At 46.9% G+C, this 13,852-nt stretch overlaps 1 protein-coding gene across 1 annotated transcript in view; it reads right to left on the minus strand.

Moving 5' to 3' along the window:
- The window catches only part of LOC126426523 (pleckstrin homology domain-containing family G member 5), a 556,069-nt gene that overhangs the window by 151,614 nt on the left and 390,603 nt on the right, over positions 1-13,852 (minus strand). Inside the window, exon 13 of the mRNA XM_050088427.1 lies at positions 2,824-3,116. Within this exon, the coding sequence (XP_049944384.1) occupies positions 2,824-3,116 (293 nt within the window). The remainder of the gene's footprint in view (positions 1-2,823; positions 3,117-13,852) is intronic.

The following is a 13,852-nucleotide window of genomic DNA, read 5'->3' on the forward strand; positions in this document are numbered from 1 at the left end:
CTTTTGGAGAGTGTCTCAGAGGTACTGGAGAAACTGACATGGCAGACACTTGAGGATAGAGACAAACTATAATGTGAAAGCTTACTTACAAAGTGCCAGGAACTGACTTTAAATGGTTATCCTACGAATATACTACAGTCCCATACACATTGCTCCCATAGGTACCATGAGGGCAAGACATACTAATTACAGAAGTTCATAATTTAAGCGGTCATTCTACCCGTGCTCCCTACGTGAATCAAATGGGGAGTAGCTCTAATCACTTCTCTGTGGCTTCCAGAGAACGGATGTAGATGTACACTACTGGCCATTAAAATTGCTACACCAAGAAGAAATGCAGATGATAAATGGGTATTCATTGGACAAATATATTATACTAGAACTGACATGTGATTACATTTGCACGCAATTTGGGTGCATAGGTCCTGACAAATCAGTACCGAGAACAACCACCTCTGGCCGTAATAACGGCCTCGATACGCCTGGGCATTGAGTCAAACAGAGCTCGGATGGCGTGTACAGGTACAGCTGCCCATGCAGCTTCAACACGATACCACAGTTCATCAAGAGTAGTGACTAGCATATTGTGATGAGCCAGTTGCTCGGCCACTATTGACCAGACGTTTTTAATTGGTGAGAGATCTGGAGAATGTGCTGGCCAGGGCAGCAGTTGAACATTTTCTGTATCCAAAGAGGCCTGTACAGGACCTGCAACATGCGGTCGTGAATTATTCTGCTGAAATGTAGGGTTTCGCAGGGACCGAATGAAGGGTAGAGTCACGAGTCGTAACACATCTGAAATGTAACGTCCACTGTTCAAAGTGCCGTCAATGCGAACAAGACGTGACCGAGACGTGTAACCAATGGCACCCCATATCATCACGCCGGGTGATACGCCAGTATGGCGATGACGAATACACGTGTCCAATGTGCGTTCACCGCGATGTCGCCAAACACGGATGCGACCATCGTGATGCTGTAAACAGAACTTGGATTCATCCGAAAAAATGACATTTTGCCATTCGTGCAGCCAGGTTCGTCGTCGAGTACACCATCGCAGGTGCTCCTTTCTGTGATGCAGCGTCAAGGGTAACCGCAGCCACAGTCTCCAAGCTGATAGTCCGTGCTGCTGCAAACTCGTCGAACTGTTCGTGCAGATGGTTGTTGTCTCGCAAACGTCCCCATCTGTCGGCTCAGGGATCGAGACGTGGCTGCACGATCCGTTACAGCCGTGCGGGTAAGATGCCTGTCATCTCGACTGCTAGTGATACGAGGCCGTTGGGATCCAGCACGGCGTTCCGTATTACCCTCATGAACCCACCGATTGCATATTCTGCTAACAATCATTGGATCTCGACTGACGCGAGCAGCAATGTTGCGATAAGATGAACCGCAATCGCGATAGGCTACATTCCGACCTTTATCAAAGTTGAAAACGTGATGGTACGCATTTCTCCTCCTTACACGAGGCATCACGACATTTCACCAGGCAATGCCGGTCAACTGCTGTTGGTGTATGAGAAATCGGTTGGTAACTTTCCTTATGTGAGCACGTTGTAGGTGTCGCCACCGGCGCCAACCTTGTGTGAATGCTCTGAAAAGCTAATCATTTACAAATCACAGTATCTTCTTCCTGTCGGTTAAATTTCGCGTCTGTAGCACGTCATCTTGGTGGAGTAGCAATTTTAATGGCCAGTTGTGTAGATATATCAGAGAAATTTGTTGATATTGTGGATACATCAACAGTGTGACACACTGATGATAGATTATCAATATTACACTGAGATGACAAAAGTCATAAGATAGTGATATGCACATACAGATGGCGGCCGTATCGCGTTCACTACGTATAAAAGGGCAGTGCATTGGTTGAGTGCAGTACATTGTACTCAGGCATGTGGATAGTATAAAGTTCAGGCATTATCTCTCAGCAAGGACAACGCACTGGCCGACGGCCTTCATGTAACGACCGAAAGCAGCAGTGTTTGCGTAGAGTCGTCAGTGCTAACAGACAGGCAACAGTACCTGCAATAACATCAGAAATTACTATGGGATGTACGACTAACGTATCCATTAGAACAGTGCGGCGAAATTTGGCGTTAATGGGCTGTGGCAGCACATGACTGACAGTGGCACCTCTCCTGGGATTGTGACCATATCAGTTCCACCCAAGATGACTGGAAAATCGTGATCTGGTCGGATGAGTCGCAATTTCAGTTGGTAAGAGCTGATGGTAGGTTTCGAGTGGGGCACAGGTCCCATGAAGCCACGGACCCAGGTTGACAACAAGGTACTGTGCAACCTGGTGATGGCTCCATAATGATGTAGGCTGTGTTTTCATGCAGTGGACCAAATACCCCAGCCCAGCTGAACAAGTCGTTGATTGGATATGGTTACATTTGGCTACTTGTTCACAAACAGTAATGGAAGTTTCACGTGCCATGTCACCGGGTCGGTACTGTTCACGACTAATTTGAAGAGCATTGTGGACAATTCGAGCAAATGATTTGGCCATCCAGACCCCCTGACATGAATCCCATTGGAGATTATGGAAGGTCAGTTCCTGGCCAAAAACCTGCACTGGCAAAAGTTTCAAGTTACAGGCAGTTATAGAGGCAGTATGGCTCAATAAGTCCGCACGGGTCTTGCAAAGACTTGTCAAGCCTGTGCCATGTCGAGATCATGCACTGTGATGGGCAAGAGGTGGTCTGACTTCATATTAGGAGGTACCCCATGGCTTCTGTCACCTGAGGGCATATCTGCCATATAACGACAATTCCGATATAGTGACGTATTCGCCATCGAGGGGACAACTAGAAGTACCTGTGGGAGTGTGCCAGACTGGAGAGGCGGCTGCTCCTACTGGACTCCAGTCGGGGGCTGTGCGGCATCACCTCGGCTGCTGCTGTCGCCCCCGCTGCTGCTGCTGTCGCCGCCCCTGGCCACTCCGGCTGCGGCTCTGCCGCCCCCATCTGCTGCTGCTGTGCCACCCCCATGTGGGAAAGAGGTAGGGGCGGCGCCGCCCCGAGTGGGGAAGACAGCTGTGGCGCCGGAGACCAGGCCATCCGTGCCGTCGCGTACAGGTCCTGTGCGCGCTGCACTGCCTCCACCCAAACCTAGAAAAGCCACGCACCACTACTCATGAGCTCAGCCACACAGACACATACACACACACACACACACACACACACACACACACACACACACACACACACATATATATATATATACACACACACACACATATATATATATATATACACTCCTGGAAATTGAAATAAGAACACCGTGAATTCATTGTCCCAGGAAGGGGAAACTTTATTGACACATTCCTGGGGTCAGATACATCACATGATCACACTGACAGAACCACAGGCACATAGACACAGGCAACAGAGCATGCACAATGTCGGCACTAGTACAGTGTATATCCACCTTTCGCAGCAATGCAGGCTGCTATTCTCCCATGGAGACGATCGTAGAGATGCTGGATGTAGTCCTGTGGAACGGCTTGCCATGCCATTTCCACCTGGCGCCTCAGTTGGACCAGCGTTCGTGCTGGACGTGCAGACCGCGTGAGATGACGCTTCATCCAGTCCCAAACATGCTCAATGGGGGACAGATCCGGAGATCTTGCTGGCCAGGGTAGTTGACTTACACCTTCTAGAGCACGTTGGGTGGCACGGGATACGTGCGGACGTGCATTGTCCTGTTGGAACAGCAAGTTCCCTTGCCGGTCTAGGAATGGTAGAACGATGGGTTCGATGACGGTTTGGATGTACCGTGCACTATTCAGTGTCCCCTCGACGATCACCAGTGGTGTACGGCCAGCGTAGGAGATCGCTCCCCACACCATGATGCCGCGTGTTGGCCCTGTGTGCCTCGGTCGTATGCAGTCCCGATTGTGGCGCTCACCTGCACGGCGCCAAACACGCATACGACCATCATTGGCACCCAGGCAGAAGCGACTCTCATCGCTGAAGACGACACGTCTCCATTCGTCCCTCCATTCACGCCTGTCGCGACACCACTGGAGGCGGGCTGCACGATGTTGGGGCGTGAGCGGAAGACGGCCTAACGGTGTGCGGGACCGTAGCCCAGCTTCATGGAGACGGTTGCGAATGGTCCTCGCCGATACCCCAGGAGCAACAGTGTCCCTAATTTGCTGGGAAGTGGCGGTGCGGTCCCCTACGGCACTGCGTAGGATCCTACGGTCTTGGCGTGCATCCGTGCGTCGCTGCGGTCCGGTCCCAGGTCGACGGGCACGTGCACCTTCCGCCGACCACTGGCGACAACATCGATGTACTGTGGAGACCTCACGCCCCACGTGTTGAGCAATTCGGCGGTACGTCCACCCGGCCTCCCGCATGCCCACTATACGCCCTCGCTCAAAGTCCGTCAACTGCACATACGGTTCACGTCCACGCTGTCGCGGCATGCTACCAGTGTTAAAGACTGCGATGGAGCTCCGTATGCCACGGCAAACTGGCTGACACTGACGGCGGCGGTGCACAAATGCTGCGCAGCTAGCGCCATTCGACGGCCAACACCGCGGTTCCTGGTGTGTCCGCTGTGCCGTGCGTGTGATCATTGCTTGTACAGCCCTCTCGCAGTGTCCGGAGCAAGTATGGTGGGTCTGACACACCGGTGTCAATGTGTTCTTTTTTCCATTTCCAGGAGTGTATATATGGTGATCCAGAAGTCAGTATAAATTTCAAAACTGAATAAATCATGGAATAATGTAGATAGAGAGGTACAAATTGACACACATGCTTTGAATGACATGGGGTTTTTTAGAACCAAAAAAATACAAAAGTCCACAAAATGTCCGACAGATGGCGCTTCATCTGATCTGAATAGCAATAATTAGCATAACAAAGTAAGACAAAGCAAAGATGATGTTCTTTATAGGAAATGCTCAATATGTCCACCATCATTCCTCAACCATAGCTGTAGTCGAGGAATAATGTTGTGAACAGCACTGTAAAGCATGTCAGGAGTTATGGTGAGGCATTGGCGTCGGATGTTGTCTTTCAGCATTGCTAGAGATGTCGGTCGATCACGATACACTTGCAACTTCAGGTAACCCCAAAGCCAATAATCGCACTGGCTGAGGTCTGGGGACCGGGGAGGCCAAGCATGAAGAAAGTGGCGGCTGAGCACACGATCATCACCAAACGACACACGTCTGTCGGATATTTTGTGAACTTTGTTTTTTTTTGTTCTAAGAAAACCCCATGTCATCCCAAGCACGTGTGTCAATTTTTACCTCTCTATCTGCATTATTCCGTGGTTTATTAAGTTTTCAAATTTATACTGACTTTTTGATACCCAGTATATATACATACAGAGAGGATCCATTTTTATGAGATATGTAATTTCTAACAGAGTTGGATAGAACAGGTGAAAAATGCTTGCTAAATTGCACATTTATTTTGCTCACAGTTTCTACTTTTAAAATCGCGAATTATCTTTGCAGTATTCAGCAAAGACATCCTCTTGTCGGCTATGATTAGACAAGTCAAAGTATTTTATTTATCTCTTTGTGACACTGGTGAGATGTGTTTGCATCTGTGGTCTGGTTCTTCTCGTGTTAACCAATGTGGGGCATGCATGAAGCAAACACACTGTATAGCTGTAGAGATTCGAATGTGGATTGCATTGCTTTCTGCTTAGTGTTGTGGAGGTGGTGTGCTGCAGTAAAGAGGTCTGCAGTATTGGAGATTTTGGGTGAGGTGCTTCCAGTTATTTTTCCATGATGGTTAGTAGGTGATATGCAGGTCATTTCAATTGTGTGGTCTAAATATTTATACAGATATTTTGCAATCATTCAGTGTATAGAAAGTTTAGTGCCACTATATCCCGTGTAAATCCCTTGCGGTCTTTATGAGTCAGTGAAGCGGAAAAATTCTGGCAGCAGGATTGTTAATCTTCCAACTAAGAGGCATCAGGCACATGGAGGTCTACAAATTATCAGCTGCTAAAAAAATTGTACGTAGGAATGTTGATAACGAACATTGAAAGTAATGCAGCACATTACTATGCTAATATGTGAAGTGAAAGCAATGAACTCATCGATTGATCAGCTACTTATCTATAGGGAGTTTACCCTCCCCCCCGTTTCCCTCCATCGTCCATTCTTTAAAGAATCACAGATAAAACAGCTCCTATTATCAAACACTGAATGAATAAAAATTGGGTAATTTGCACTTCGTTTTGTTTAGAAAAAGCTAGTTTTTCACCCATCTCAATGTTTGTGACGATACACAGTGTGAGATCAAAAGTATCCGGACACTCCTAAATACATAGTTTTTCATATTAGGTGCACTGTGCTGCCACCTACTGACATATCAGCGACGTCAGTAGTCATTAGACATCGTGAGAGAGCAGAATGGGGCGCTCTGCGGAACTCACAAACTTCGTATGTGGTCAGGTGATTGGGTGTCACTTGTGTCATACGTCTGTACGTGACATTTCCACCTCCTAAACATCCCTAGGTCCATTGTTTCCGATGTGATAGTGAAGTGGAAACGTGAAGGGACACGTACAGCACAAAAGCGTACAGGCCGATCTCGTGTGTTGACTGACAGAGACCGCCGACAGTTGAAGAGGGCCGTAATGTGTAATAGGAGGACATCTATCCAGACCATCACACAGGAATTGCAGACTGCATCAGGGTCTACTACAAGTACTATGACAGTTAGGCGGGGTGTGAGAAAACTTGGATTTCATGGTCGAGCGACTGCTCATAAGCAACACATCACGCCGGTAAATGCCAAAGAACGCCTCTTTTGGTGTATGGAGTGTCAACATTGGACGATGGAACAGTGGGAAACGTTGAGTGGAGTGACGAATAATGGTACACAATGTGGCGATGCGATGACAGGGTGTAGGTATGGCGAATAGCCAGTGAACGTCATCTGCCAGCGTGTGTAGTGCCAACAGTAAAATTCGGAAGCGGTGGTGTTATGGTGTGGTCGTGTTTTTCATTGAGGGGACTTGTACCCATGGTTGTTTTGCGTGGTACCATCACAGCACAGGCTTACATTGATGTTTTAAGCATCTTCTGGCTTCCCACTGTTGAAGAGCAATGCGGGGGATGGCGATACCATTTTTCAACCTGTTCATAATTCACAACCTGTGGCGGAGTGTTTACAAGACAAGAACATCTCTGTAATGGACTGGCCTGCACCAAAGACCTTGTAAAAAATAACTAGACTCACTGATGGCGCTGCAGTCGCGGGATAATTTGAACCTTCGGCTGGACGCCATTATAGTGGTTGCAGTCTGATGTGTTGTGTAGTACTGTTGTTTATGAAGACCCTGATTCAACGTTGTATATTTGTTGGGGCGTACGTACAGTATTTGTTACTCGTAATTCTACTGTCTGTACGTTCCAATCAAAAAAAGTAAAATGGTGAAGAGTCGTGCAGCGATTAATTGTACCATTAAATTCGAGAAAGGAACGAATATTACATTTCACAGGTAAGTGAATATTTTAAGTTGTTTTGTATGTCAGTGCACTTGCTTAATAAATGTTTTTGTAACACGGTATTAGTGTATTGTCTGTGCATCTATTTGCAGGTTTCCTTTCTCAAAACCATAGCTGTTACAAAAATGGTTACACGCTGTCAGGAGGCAACATTTCCGACCGACAGAATACCATTTTATATGTTCTGATCATTTTGAAGAAAGTTGGCTGATCTGTAGTGTTTTCATGGTCTAGGTTAGGTTGAAACTTGATAATTTGGTCGTGAGTTGCCAAAGCACTATGCCATATATAAAGCACTTCTCGTCATAAAATCTAAAGCAATGTAGAGTCAGAAAATATCTATTAATATAGTGGGCAAATCTTCGAGTATTTTGATGCATTTTGCGTACATCTATCGTAAATGAACTACGAAAAATGCTAGGGGTCCACTACGTAACTTTTAGCTACGGCAGTTTCCATGTAGTACGTAAGATAAATTCATAAACAGTGACTAGTTGCTGTTTGTTCATAAATTAGAAAGTATACTGTAGTAACGTATTTAAATGAGGCATTATGTTTGTGACCTAACTCAAGGGAAGGCATTTTATAACCAAAAGCGATGTATAAACATTCGAACTCCGCGCGTCAGTTTACCACTCTAATGGCCGCCGCCCAGCTATTCAATTTGTCCGCTCTTCACAGACGACCACTCGTGCGGTTGTGGGGGCCTGGCCTGCACAGAGTCCCGACCTGAATGCTATAGAACACCTTTGGGGCGCTTTGGAACACCGAATTCATGCCTGGCCTCACCGACATTGGTATCTCTCCTCAGTGCAGCACTCCACGCACACTGAATTCCAGCACTACCGATGGACGGCGCGCCGAAGTTGTAAGTCATTTTCAGCCAGGTGTCCGGATACTTTTGGTCACATATCGTATCTCCTGTACTATGAGTCGCACTGTTCGTGGTGACGGGCAATAAAGGTAAAAATTTTAATTGTAGTCTGCTTCCATCATATTAAGTGGTGTGAGCAGTTATGCAAACTACTCCGCTGTAGTTGTGGCTGGCTCGCACGCGATCTAGGGACGCCACCACGGTGTTGCTGAGTTAGGGACGCCATCTGTCTGCTACAAACTCGCCAATGGGAGGGCCGGGTGCCGTCACGCGAGGAACGCAAGAGGGTCTGAGAGGTAGCCGTGTACCGCAAGTCTCTAGAGGAACGGAGGGTTCCAAATGATTGGAAAAGCGCACAGATAGTCCCAGTCTTCAAGAAGGGTCGTCGAGCAGATGCGCAAAACTATAGACCCATATCTCTGACGTCGATCTCTTGTAGAATTTTAGAACATGTTTTTTGCTCGCGTATCATGTCATTTCTGGAAACCCAGAATCTACTATGTAGGAATCAACATGGATTCCGGAAACAGCGATCCTGTGAGACCCAACTTGCTTTATTTGTTCATGAGACCCAGAAAATATTAGATACAGGCTCCCAGGTAGATGCTATTTTTCTTGACTTCCGGAAGGCGTTCGATACAGTTCCGCAATGTCGCCTGATAAACAAAGTACGAGCCTACGGAATATCAGACCAGCTGTGTGGCTGGATTGAAGAGTTTTTAGCAAACAGAACACAGCATGTTGTTATCAATGGAGAGACGTCTACAGACGTTAAAGTAACCTCTGGCGTGCTACAGGGGAGTGTTATGGGACCATTGCTTTTCACAATATATATAAATGACCTAGTAGATAGTGTCGGAAGTTCCATGCGGCTTTTCGCGGATGATGCTGTAGTATAGAGAGAAGTTGCAGCATTAGAAAATTGTAGCGAAATGCAGGAAGATCTGCAGCGGATAGGCACTTGGTGCAGGGAGTGGCAACTGACCCTTAACATAGACAAATGTAATGTATTGCGAATACATAGAAAGAAGCATCCTTTATTGTATGTTTATATGATATCGGAACAAACACTGGTAGCAGTTACTTCTGTAAAATATCTGGGAGTATGCGTGCGGAACGATTTGAAGTGGAATGATCATATAAAATTAATTGTTGGTAAGGCGGGTACCAGGTTGAGATTCATTGGGAGAGTGCTTAGAAAATGTAGTCCATCAACAAAGGAGGTGGCTTACAAAACACTCGTTCGACCTATACTTGAGTATTGCTCATCAGTGTGGGATCCGTACCAGATCGGTCTGACGGAGGAGATAGAGAAGATCCAAAGAAGAGCGGCGCGTTTCGTCACAGGGTTATTTGGTAACCGTGATAGCGTTACGGAGATGTTTAATAAACTCAAGTGGCAGACTCTGCAAGAGAGGCGCTCTGCATCGCGGTGTAGCTTGCTCGCCAGGTTTCGAGAGGGTGCGTTTCTGGATGAGGTATCGAATATATTGCTTCCCCCTACTTATACCTCCCGAGGAGATCACGAATGTAAAATTAGAGAGATTAGAGCGCGCACGGAGGCTTTCAGACAGTCGTTCTTCCCGCGAACCATACGCGACTGGAACAGGAAAGGGAGGTAATGACAGTGGCACGTAAAGTGCCCTCCGCCACACACCGTTGGGTGGCTTGCGGAGTATCAATGTAGATGTAGATGTAGCGGCCTCAACAGCGGGTCGCTCTCTTGCCTGTCTGCTTTCCTATCCTTTGTACGTCCTACCTTGAGGATGAAATGCTCTTTCCGTTCCGTGTACGGTTCACTCCGCGGCCGAGCCAGATTTCGTGAACGTTGTGCCCCTTAGTGGTAGTTCTTGGGAGTAAAATCCATTTTTCTCCGAGTCCTTGCATTTTTCATTGCAGTTGTAGGAAAAACACACCACATGCCCCCACCTGAGCTCCTCATACTACCTGAACCATATGCCTCACAATGATATAATTTTGCAGAACATCCAGCGGTATATGTAGCTTCTGTCTGCGAAATGTATTGCGAATAGATGGTGTTGTGGACTGGCAAGACAGCCAATCCACAGTGACGGGTAGCCGAAAGGCACGTGTTTAAGCTCACGCAGGCTGGCGTGAGGTCTGGAACAGTTAAAGGATTTGAGTCTAGCAAATAAAGTACGTAGCTGTTGGAATACTTCACTTTAATCCATAATTGGTGAACATCGGTTTGACGGTACATGCATCATAAGATAAATAGCAATTGATAATGGCGCCTTGCTAGGTCGTAGCAAATGTAGCTGAAGGCTATGCTAACTATCGTCTCGGCAAATGAGAGCGTAATTTGTCAGTGAACAATTGCTAGCAAAGTCGGCTGTACAACTGGGGCGAGTGCTAGGAAGTCTCTCTAGACCTGCCGTGTGGCGGCGCTCGATCTGCAATCACTGACAGTGGCGACACGCGGGTCCGACGTATACTAACGGACCGCGGCGGATTTAAAGGCTACCACCTAGCAAGTGTGGTGTCCGGCGGTGACACCACAGATGGTTCAAATGGCACCAAGTAATATGGCACTTGACATCTGAGGTCATCAGTCCCCTAGAACTTAGAACTACTTAAACCTAACTAACCTAAGGACATCACACACATCCATGCCCGGGGCAGGATTCGAACCTGCGACCATAGCAGGCGCGCGGTTCCCGACTGAAGCGCCTAGAACCGCTCGGCCACACCGTCCGAAATGTAGTGTGAGGAGGGCTATGCGAGAGACGTTCAATGAATTCGAAAGTAAAGTTCTACGTACTGACTTGGCAGAAAATCCTAAGAAATTTTAGTCTTATGTCAAAGCGGTAGGTGGATCAAAACAAAATGTCCAGATGGTTCAAATGGCTCCGAGCACTATGGGACTCAACTGCTGTGGTCATTAGTCCCCTAGAACTTAGAACTACTTAAACCTAACTAACCTAAGGACATCACACACAGCCATGCCCGAGGCAGGATTCGAACCTGCGACCGTAGCAGTCGCACGGTTCCGGACTGAGCGCCTAGAACCGCGAGACCACCGCGGCCGGCAAAATGTCCAGACACTCTGTGACCAAAATGGTACTGAAACAGAGGATGACAGACTAAAGGCCGAAATACTAGATGTCTTTTTCCAAAGCTGTTTCACAGAGGAAGACTGCACTGTAGTTCTTTCTCTAGATTATCGCACAGATGACAAAATGGTAGATATCGAAATAGACGACACAGGGATAGAGAAACAATTAAAATCGCTCAAAAGAGGGAAGGCCGCTGGACCTGATGGGATACCAGTTCGATTTCACACAGAGTACGCGAAGGAACTTGCCCCCCTTCTTGCAGCGGTGTACCGTAGGTCTCTAGAAGAGCGTAGCGTTCCAAAGGATTGGAAAAGGGCGCAGGTCATCCCTGTTTTCAAGAAGGGACGTCGAACAGATGTGCAGAACTATAGACCTATATCTCCAACGTCGATCAGCTGTAGAATTTTGGAACACGTATTATTTTCGAGTATAATGACTTTTCTGGAGACTAGAAATCTACTCTGTAGGAATCAGCATGGGTTTCGAAAAAGACGATCGTGTGAAACCCAGCTCGCGCTATTCGTCCACGAGACTCACAGGGCCATAGACACGGGTTCCCAGGTAGATGCCGTGTTTCTTGACTTCCGCAAGGCGTTCGATACAGTTCCCCACAGTCGTTTAATGAACAAAGTAAGGGCATATGGACTATCAGACCAACTGTGTGATTGGATTGAAGAGTTCCTAGGTAACAGAACGCAGCATGTCATTCTCAATGGAGAGAAGTCCTCCGAAGTAAGAGTGATTTCAGGTGTGCCGCAGGGGAGTGTCGTAGGACCGTTGCTATTCACAATATACATAAATGACCTTGTGGATGACATCGGAAGTTCACTGAGGCTTTTTGCGGATGGTGCTTTGGTATATCGAGAGGTTGTAACAATGGAAAATTGTACGGAAATGCACGAGGATCTGCAGCGAATTGACGCATGGTGCAGGGAATGGCAATTGAATCTCAATGTAGACAAGTGTAATGTGCTGCGAATACATAGAAAGAAAGATCCCTTATCATTTAGCTACAATATAGCAGGTCAGCAACTGGAAGCAGTTAATGCCATAAATTATCTGGGAGTAGGCATTAGGAGTGATTTAAAATGGAATGATCATATAAAGTTGATCGTCGGTAAAGCGGACGCCAGACTGACATTCATTGGAAGAATTCTAAGGAAATGCAATCCGAAAACAAAGGAAGTAGGTTACAGTACGCTTGTTCGCCCGCTGCTTGAATACTTCTCCGCAGTGTGGGATCCGTACCAGACAGGGTTGATAGAGAAGATCCAACGGAGAGCAGAGCGCTTCGTTACAGGATCATTTAGTAATCGCGAAAGCCTTACGGAGATGATACATAAACTCCAGTGGAAGACTCTGCAGGAGGGACGCTCAGTAGCTCGGTACGGGCTTTTGTTGAAGTTTCCAGAACATACCTTCACCGAGGAGTCAAGCAGTATATTGCTCCCTCCTACGTATATCTCGCGAAGAGACCGTGAGGATAAAATCGGAGAGATTAGAGCCCACACAGAGGCATACCGACAATCTTTCTTTCCACGAACAATACGAGAGTGGAATAGAAGGGAGAACCGATAGAGGTACTCAAGGTATACCGTCAGGTGGCTTGCGGAGTATGGATGTAGATGTAGATGTAGATTGTGAAAAGAATTAGTAGTAAACAAGTAATAAGTTAATACATAATGTTTTACTGTAGGAATAGCGAAAATTTTAGTGGTAGTAGTAACAGGTAGATGCGCGGTCAGGGCCCCTGAAGTACACGCGATAGACGACCGACCGCCAAATCATCCTCAATCATTCATCATCAGATGCGGTATGCAGGAGCATGTGGTCAGCACACCACATTCACGATCATCGTCGACGTTCTAAGCTTTGAGGCGCTACATCTCAGTCAGACAGCTCCTCGGTTGGCATCACAAGGCTGAGCGCACCTCGGTCCAAGTCTCCCACCGAGCAGAAATACGAGGCATTATTGGGAATCGAACCCAGGTCTGTCGTATGAAGGTCTGTCTCGATGACCGCCCAGCTATGGAGGAGGACAGTATATCTAAGTTTTAAGCTATTTATAGTTTTTCGCCAAATATAAGAACCTTTTGGTACCCCGTCCCAATTTCCTACTGAGCCCAAATCACAAACAACACATTCTTCGTGTAATGGAATGAGACCAAGTTGTTTAAAAGAATAAAATAAAAACAAGAGCTACCCTAGGGTAGTGTACTTAATACTGTCCTGACACACTGCCTGGTACAATTTGAAGAACGACATTTTTCCACCAGAGTGTGTATAAAATATTTTACTTATTCTCCTCAATACGGGTTTCGATCACTTCCCATTCTCAAGTGTCTCTCTCATGACACATGTGGCTACATCGTCATCGTCATTAATTTAAAAATCGCATGCCTTGCATAA

Source organism: Schistocerca serialis, chromosome 11 (assembly GCF_023864345.2).
Source record: "Schistocerca serialis cubense isolate TAMUIC-IGC-003099 chromosome 11, iqSchSeri2.2, whole genome shotgun sequence".
In the NCBI taxonomy this organism is placed as follows: domain Eukaryota; kingdom Metazoa; phylum Arthropoda; class Insecta; order Orthoptera; family Acrididae; genus Schistocerca; species Schistocerca serialis.